The 9,246-nt window shown below is 28.7% G+C and overlaps 1 protein-coding gene across 1 annotated transcript; it reads left to right on the top strand.

Moving 5' to 3' along the window:
* Window positions 1-7,172: 7,172 nt before the first annotated feature.
* On the top strand, window positions 7,173-8,835 carry LOC107921473 (probable inactive poly [ADP-ribose] polymerase SRO2). Its single transcript, XM_016851323.2, has 2 exons — window positions 7,173-7,751; window positions 8,424-8,835. Exons 1-2 carry the CDS (start codon window positions 7,258-7,260, stop codon window positions 8,674-8,676), a joined length of 747 nt encoding a protein of 248 aa, XP_016706812.1. The 5' UTR covers window positions 7,173-7,257; the 3' UTR covers window positions 8,677-8,835.
* The last annotated feature ends 411 nt before the right edge of the window (window positions 8,836-9,246 follow it).

Genomic DNA, 9,246 nt, shown 5'->3' with positions numbered 1-9,246 from the left:
TCATTCAAATTTACCATATTAATGAAAACATCTATTTGCTTATTTATACCAATTATACTATCTCATCTCATACATCAATATGCGTATAACTTATCTATCATTGAACCACATCAAACACAATAAACATGAAGAAGCCACACAAATATATACTTAACAAAAGTATGTCCAACTCAAGCCATTCCAATGGCTATTTATAATCAAAACACATATTTTCCATCAATGGCCCAATTGAACTTATACATGTCATTATACCAAAATTTAGTACGTTACATATACCAAAATGAGCCAATGGATAGTATGATGATGCTCCGACTAGCTTCCAACCACTTTGAGCTTCCGGATTACTATAAAACAGGAAAAATAATACAGAGTAAGCATATTATGATTAGTAAGTTCGTATTATGGGAAATTAACTTGCCATTCATTTATATTTAAAGTAAGCATGCAAAATTCATCCAAAGAAAATTTGGCAATTTGCCTAAACACATATAATCTCAAGAAACATGTTAGTCACGTACTTCATGTGAATATCAAGAATCAAAGATAAGCTCATCATGTAAAATTTTCATATACATATGCTTTCACATCATATATCCATATAACATATACATTTCCATAATAATTCATCTCAAATTCAGATTATTCCATGTCGGAACTTTACCCGTTGAATTTATTAGAAATATCGATGGATACACAAATAGCACACTTGAAGTGTACAAACTGTAATTCGTCAATTCATATTTGGGAGTGCTCGTTAAAGCACATAATCGGGAAACCTTCTCTCGAGCCATATAACAGGAAGCTCATGTGAGCCATATAACGAGAAGCTTATCCAGGCTGCATAATGGGAAGCTCATAAAGGTCATAATCAGGAAGCTCATGCGAGTCATTAATGATAGCTTCGAAGAGCCATTAACGGGAAGCTCCGGATAGCTATATATTGGGAAGTTCAAGCGAGCCATATTGGGAAACTCTGAAGAGCCATTAATTTGGAAGCTCACAAAGAGTCTTTAATCGGTAAGCTCACGAAGAGCCATATAATGGGACACTCATAAGAGCTGCAGTGTGTCCACAACACATGCAGGATCATAACCGATCGGGATGCTCTAAAGAGCTATTATCGGGAAGCTCTCAAGAACCATATAATGGGAAGATCGAGAGGGCTAATAACGGGATGCTCTTTCGAGCTATGTTGTGTCAACAACATATGCAGAACCATAACCAATTCGGGATTCCTGTATCCATCGAATTTCATATATTCAAACGAGCTTTTTACTTATCGGTCATTGTCGGATATGTGAATACTTTCATACACATGACAATAATACAAACACATACATACAATTCAATTAACACATATAAATTCTCAATTTAGTTACACGAACTTACCTCGACAATGTTCGTGAACTTGTATGCTACTAATCCATTACTTTTTCTTTACCTCGATCTAACTCTGTATTCGGTCTATCCTGATCTATACGATTAAATTTAGATCAATTTAATAAAATTCATATTCAATTCATATTCAATTCAATTCAATTCACATCCTAGGAAAAATTACCATTTTGCCCCTATTCTGTTAATTGATGACGATTTCGTCCCTAGTCTTGAAAAATGAAATTCATGCAATTTAATCCTTATTCCAAGCCTAACCAAATTTTACATGTAACATTTGCAGCCCAATTAATTCATAAATTTTATAATTTTTCCATAAATTTTACATCTTTACAATTTAGTCCCTAAATCACAATTTCATCAAAATTCACTTTACAAATGTTGTTTATCTATCAACAACCTTTCATTTTCTACCATAAATTCCATAATTCATCCATATTCATCTATGGAAAAACTTTAATTCTTTGATAAATTTACAAATTAATCCCAGAGATAGCTAGATTAAGCTATTACGATCTCGAAAATATAAAAATTACTAAAAACGGGACAAGATTACTTACCCAATTAAGCCAAGTAAGCTTGCTTGAATTCCTTTCTCTTATCTACGGTTTCCATGTAAAATAATTTGGGAAAGATGATGAAAAAGATGATATTTTGTTATTTAATTATTTATCATATTTTATTATTTCCACTTTCCAATTTAATCATTTTCTTTTTCCAATTTTCCATTGATGACTAATCATATTTATCTACTAACTCTTCTTAATGGTCTATTTGCTATATAAGGACCTCCAATTTTGAATTCCATAGTTATTTGATACTTATAGCTACTAGAACTCAACTTTTTCATTTTATGCAATTTGGTTCTTTTATCAATTAAACATGTAACCGGTAAAATTTCCTAACGAAATTTTTATACGGTATTCCTATCATATGGTAGACCATAAAATAATTTTAAAATAATTTTTTTACGGACCTGAATTTGTGGTCCCAAAACCACTGTTCTAATTTCACTGAAAACGGCCTGTTACACACACGATTAAAGACAATGCGTGTGTCTCAGCCATGTATGACACATGCCCGTGTATCCCCTGTAGGTTTTTAAAGTTTTCATTTCGAGAGTTACACGGCCTGGCACACGGGCGTGCAGCTTGACCGTGTGGCCCAAGTTAGAGAGTTACACGGGCACGGATATGGGCTGAGACACGGCCATGTGTCCCTACTTCGAATGTCCACACAACCTGAGGCACGGGCATGTCTCTCAGCCGTGTGGCTTGCCACACGACTGTGTGACCCCTGTAGTTTTGAAATTTTCACTTTATCTTGAAAAATTCTATATGTTTTCGATTTAGTCCTGACTTGTTTCTAATGTGTTTTTAGGGCCTAGAAGGCTCGTATAAGGGACAATATGTATCTTAATGATTAATTTTGCTATTATTGATGTAGTGAATTGAATGTTTAAAATTTTTGATAGTTTTGAAACGTAAACTCCGATAATAATGTAATACTATTCCGGCGACGGATACGGGATAGGGGTGTTACAACCGATGTCCAACCAAGTAAATTAAATGATTTTCTAATTAAATAGATTTAATTAATCAATTTTTTAAAATTAATTAAAGGAAAATGTGAATTTGGTTTCTCAAAATAACCAAAAACAATGCATCAAATTAATCCTTGAACTGGAAAAAAGGAACCCTTGGTCTCCTTTTTCTTTTAGCTTTCATTTCCATTTTGACTAAAAAACCATCCATTTTCATAGTTATCTTTGTTTAATAGAAACGGTAGAAATCAAATTGGGTGTTCCATCAATCAGTTGGATTTTTTAATTCAAAATGGAAGAACAAATGATCGATTCAATGGAGGGTCTAGGCATGGATTATAGTAAGTAATGCATTTTTTTGTTCTTTACCTAATTTTTGGGTTCAAATATTATGGGTTTTTTTTTTGCCAAAAGGTGGTTCATCTTTTCATGTTTTTCTGTATATGTAATAGAAAAAAATGACATGTTTCATCTTTGTTTATTCGTGTATTATGGGCAACCACAATAGTAAGCAAGTATAAAGGTGGTTCATCTTTGTTTATGTTGTATTCTATTTTCATAAAAAAAATTTTAACTTTTCTCCTCCTAACAAAACATCCACGTTGGCATTTAAAACTCATTTTAACTGCCATGTCGGACTGTTGTTTGGGAGGTAACGGATCTTAACGACAGAGTGATCATTTTGCAACAAAACAATAACGTAAGTGACTAAAACATAATATTTCAAACATAAATGACTAAAATGTAACTTAAGGCAAACATTAGTGACTATTTTAGTAGTTTACCCTTAAAAAATTAATATAAGTGTATCAAATTAATATACACTTGGACATGTTTTTAAATTTCATAATAATAATAATAATAACAAAAAAAATTTATGGACAAGCTTTGGACAAATTTGGTGTTTCATTGAGATTTAAATCTCTTACAATAAAAAAGATCATAACTTTCTAAGTTTTTAAAATTCCATCTATATACACTCTCATAGAAACAAAATGAAGAATTTCATTTTTTTTCCCAATTGCATATAGAATTAAAAATCATTTTTGTTTGAAAATTTATTTATTTTTCATATATAGATTGATTGAGTTTAATTTGAAAAATTACATATCTATTTTCTTTTATAAAAACTTTCAAAACACACTAATACAAATGAATAGAAATTGTAGTCTTTCATAATTTAAGTTCTTCAATGAATTTTAATACCCTCACATTAGAGAAGACTGGTACTTTTTCACTAATGAAAATCAAAGGATGACACGGTGATAAAAATTCTATAAATTTTAGGTATTTGAAAAAATGAAAGTTAAAGATCATTGTCAGTCTCTAAGGAGGTGAAAGATATGACTTCTTTTTTCAACAACACAAATATACAATTTTTTTCAAAGCTATAAAATAAAAAAAATGACTTTTTTTTTTAAATTCCGTTGACTTTATGATTTTCTAGTAACTTAAAACTAGAAATTTAAATTGAACCTGTAATTACCGATTTTAGAAAAAGTTCTTACCGTTAAAAATAAAAAAAGCAAAATACTATTGATGAAAAATAGGGAAAAAAGCTTTGTTGTTTTTCAAATGCATGACAAAAATGAAAAGTAAGGAAAGAAACTTTCAATTATTAAAGTTGAACGGAACCCTTTGCATTTTTTAAAATTTTTTATAAGTACTTCTGCAATTTAAATTTACTCAATTAGCCCTCAAATATTTTATTCTTTCAATTATTTGATATGATATAATATATTTTATTCTGCAATTTAAATTTACTTAATTAGCGCTCAATATAAACTAGTATATAATATATATATTTTATTTGATATGATATAATATATTAACGTATATGGATTAAATATCAAAGTTTGATCATTGTCTTATAAGACAAAAATAAGTAATGCAAACCTAAAAGAAATGAGAAGCTACTCGTCAGTAACGATCGATGTTCGTCGTAATAAACAAACAAGCAAACAATAAATAATCATATTTATAAATATTAATAATTAAATATGTTATTTTTTAGATATAAAATAGTCAAATATAAAAATTAATAATTATACTATAAATAAAAAAGCATAAAAGTTAGGCCGGGCCTATCGGGTTGGGTGGGCTACCCAATCCTTGGACAGGTTTACATACAAATCATAATAATTTTATTAATATATACTAATGAAAAAATAATTAAGCTTCAAATGATTTAACATAAATGAGTTTGTTCATGAACATAAATGAACAAAACAAGTTTTATTTGTATTCAATTTGTTTAATAAAAGAGCCCCGAAATCTTGTTCATATTTGTTTATTTAACTTAATAAACAAATAAAAAAATTGAATTGTTTATAAGCTGTTCATAAAATGCTTTGTTGATTTTGTTGGAAAAAATGTAATTTTTGGAAACTTTGAGGCATATTCTCAATTGATAACGGTGGAGAGTTGAATCATAAAATTATGGTTTTATATTTTACTCTATGAGACCTTTACAACGGTATATTATATGCTTAAAATAGTTGAGTGATAAATGAGAAATTGATGCTCAAAGTAAGCCACTTATAAATATTTGTTCAGGAAAAGAAAAGTTTAGATCCCACATTGATTAAATATAAGTGTGAGATATGTATATATTTAAGAACTCACTTATGAAATCATTGAATGCATAGGGGTACAGGTCGAAACCTGTCAAGATTGATGGTGCACCCACACAAAGTGGGCAACCTGAAATGTTGGGCCCAAAAAAGGCTTGCGTATATTTTTGCTCAATACGTATTTTATTTTTTTCTCAACAAATATTATACATAATCTATATTAAAAGGAAAAAAATCTCGATGTGATTTTACTCTAATCATATTGATTTTCGATTTGATTTGATTTTATTCAAACTTATTTAAAGACCCATTTAATGAAAAGGTTTGTATCTTTATTTATGGAAATTTTCAAAATTACCCCATATTGAATACCTATAAAAACTAATTTAAAGACTCCTTTAATGGAAATATTTGTATCTTTATGGAAATTTTTAAAATTACTCCATATTGAATACTACAGAATTTTTTAGATATAAACATTTATAGACACAGAGAAATAACGAATTTTTCACTCTAAAAAATTCTTTTATTTTTCCTCTCTAAATTTTCAAACATTTCGGTGATAGAAGAAGGTAATGTTTGTTGTTGTTTCTCCAAATACCATAGGAGCGACCAAATTTATCTCAAGGAAACTGTAAAATAGGCCTCAACATCTAGTAAAACTCGATTCTCTTATTTAATTTTTGGTTTTCATAATTTTATTTATTGAATCTGTTTTTAGTATTTGATATTTTAAATATAAATATTTATTTAATTTTTTTTAATTAAATCTAATTAAATAAAATTTTTTACTTAAATATAAATATTTGTTTATTTATATATTTATATTTATTCTCTAGGTTGTTTTGTCCAATAGAATATAGCTTACTTGTTGTATCCGAAGGTATGTTTCTCAGTATGTCATCTTTTTTTTTTTTTTTCCTGATTATGACAGAGTACTCGCGCATACACTTGCGATGTGCAGCCTTGGGTCTCTTGGAAAATTTCAAATTGGATGCCATTACTGTTTCGGAAAATTCAGCTGCACTGATTTTAGCGAAGTTAGGATGTAGAGTCGAAATTCCAATTATTTCACTCTTTGCTGCTGCACCATCTTTATCCTTCTCTGACTCTCAGCATTGCTGCTATTGTTGAAGCATTCTCGAGCCAAAGGCATTGCTGCTATTGTTGAAGCATTCAGTTGGATAAGTGTTATCCTCATTTATGAAGATAATGATTCTGCAAGACCGATCTTTTCTAATGCGATCACTTTTTTTAATTTATTATTATTTGTTAAAAACTATCTATATATTAAATTTATTGTATATTTAAAATTTTTTATATATTTTTATACGTTTTTTTTAATTTTTTTGAATTAGGTTCAAATTAATATTATTTGTAAATTTTGAAAATTATTTTATTTTAATTATGACTAAATCAAAATTATCATTAACTAATTTTTTCAATTATCATGTCACCTGGGGTAAGACAAGCAACCTAAATGAAAAAAGAATCAATATCGATTAGTTAGTCTTCATTTTATAAATTTTAAAAGTTGAAAGATAAAAAAATTCGTATAGTTGAGTGAACTGTGGTTTACCACGGTTATTATGATACAAGTTTATAAGAGCTATATATAAACTCCCGAAAGATAAGGCAACGACAACCTTTCTTATGTTGGTACTGTAACTTTCTTTTCTTTTTCTAATCTTGTCAGTAAAAAGAAAGTGAAAAGAAGCTATTTTCTTCATTCTTTGCAGATTTTTAATGGAATTAATGAACCAAATCGTTGAAGAAGATGATCAAGATTCGGTGACTATTGCTAAAGATAATGATGGAGTTCCAGACGCTATGTCTGAAGACGACGAGGTTGAATCAAGTTATAGTTTCGATTTTTTTGCCAAGAATGATTTGATTAAGGTACATGAATCAAGTTATGAATATTCGATCGTGAGAACAGGATTTTTCTCTGGCATCGAAGAAAATTCGAGTAAGAAAATAAAGATCCTTGCGATTCATAAAACCTTCAACTCTAGTTTCTCAGCAAAAGTTAAGGCCAAAAACTTTCAGATTTTGGCCAAGGCAGTGGCCCGCAAGTGCTGCGGAGATGCGAATATCAAGTACGCTTGGTATAGTGCTTCGAAGGATGAGATTTGCGAGATTTTGAAGCATGGATTTAGTTGGTATATTAAGACTGCTGAAAATCAATATTGTTATAGAACTAGCATTTATTTGTTCGCTGCAAAGTTTTCCTCTGACAGGTAATCTTTTTCTCTCAATTGCTTTCTTATGTTTTTTTTATATGTTTTGAATTATCATAAATTTTTTAAGAGATTTCAGATTCATGTTTTTCTTTCATGAAAGATTTTGATCCATTTCACACACTTGCTTCTTTGATAAATTAATCTTGTGAAATAAGTGTCAAGATTTAGTGAAGTAGTTGTATCAACTTATGCTTTTAGGTATCAACATTCTAACTATGAAGCAATTGATTGTATTTGATGCTTTTACAAAAATCTCAACATTTACGTGTATAAATTTATGCATTACACGATGTAAATCTATGTGCACTCAATAAAGATAATGCTTATAGATAACGTCATCAATTTCACTGATAATAAGTAAATATACACTGAATTACAGTATTTTACTTTGAATACCAAAATCTGTTATAAATTTTATTTTCAAACTTTTGTTTGAATATTTTTAAAATAAAGTGAAACAATGAAAGATTAATAATTAATCAATTTAAGCGAAACTAGTATATAAGAAGCTATCCAATAATTTTCAAAAGATTCAAATTCCATAAGTTTTAGAATGAAAAATTTTAACTGATTTGTCTTTAACAGTTTTGACAAATTAATCAAAACAATTGGATCTATAGCTCAAAAGTGACTTTTGAATAAAGATATAAGAAAATTATGATTTTGCAGTGTGTTGGGTTCAAAGGTGGATGAAACTGGGGTGAGGCATTTGTTGTTATGCCGCGTTATTTTGGGAAAGCAAGAACTAGTGACCGGTAATTGTAATGATTGGTTTCATCCGAGTTCGCCGGAGTTTGATTCCGGCGTAGACGATCTGTCAGCTCCCAGAAAATATATCATTTGGAGTACATACATGAATTCCCACATCCTCCCTTGTTACATCATCAGTTTTGGGGCCCCTTATGAGGTATGTATAGCTTAGTTAAGATGCCAGTGTACGTCTGGATTTAGGTGTGAGATTCCAACTTTACAAAAAAATAATTTCATTTTAGTTTTTTAATTATTCTTTATTTTTTTTAGTTTTTAAATTTGTGCTATTTGTCCAATTACCTTACAATAGATAAAAAAATAGTTTTAATGATAAATTTGGCCACTAATATTTGCATATTTTGTCAAAATGATCTTAATTGTATTTTTGAATATTTTTTTGCCATCAATCTTTTTTTTTTCAATATGATTTTTCCAATAGATTTAATGAATAAATTCAATGTTTCAAAATTTCTTTTCTTTTAAAAGGTTTCAATCTTCCATACATTTGTTTATTGAGAAGTGTTAACTTTGCTGATATGGTACACATAGATTGCCATGTTAATGCATCTCAGCAATTAATTATTTTTTTAAAATTTTAAAAATTTAGAAGAAAATTATAAAAATTATTTTAAAATTTTAAAATATTAAAAATATTAAAAATTGTATAAATATATATTATAATTTTTATACTTTTAATAATTTTTAAAGTTTTAAAATTTTAAAATAATTTTTATAAATTTCT

Source organism: Gossypium hirsutum, chromosome D01 (genome assembly GCF_007990345.1).
Source record: "Gossypium hirsutum isolate 1008001.06 chromosome D01, Gossypium_hirsutum_v2.1, whole genome shotgun sequence".
In the NCBI taxonomy this organism is placed as follows: Eukaryota; Viridiplantae; Streptophyta; class Magnoliopsida; order Malvales; family Malvaceae; genus Gossypium; species Gossypium hirsutum.
This window is presented reverse-complemented; position numbering and strand designations above follow the sequence as displayed.

What these genes read in the sequence shown, in the direction of transcription:
- LOC107921473 (XM_016851323.2), top strand. Translation starts at nt 7,258, where the DNA reads ATGGAATTAATGAACCAAATCGTTGAAGAAGATGATCAAGATTCGGTG. An exon ending in GCAAAGTTTTCCTCTGACAG is followed by an intron (nt 7,752 to 8,423) that starts GTAATCTTTTTC and finishes ATGATTTTGCAG; the next exon opens with TGTGTTGGGTTCAAAGGTGG.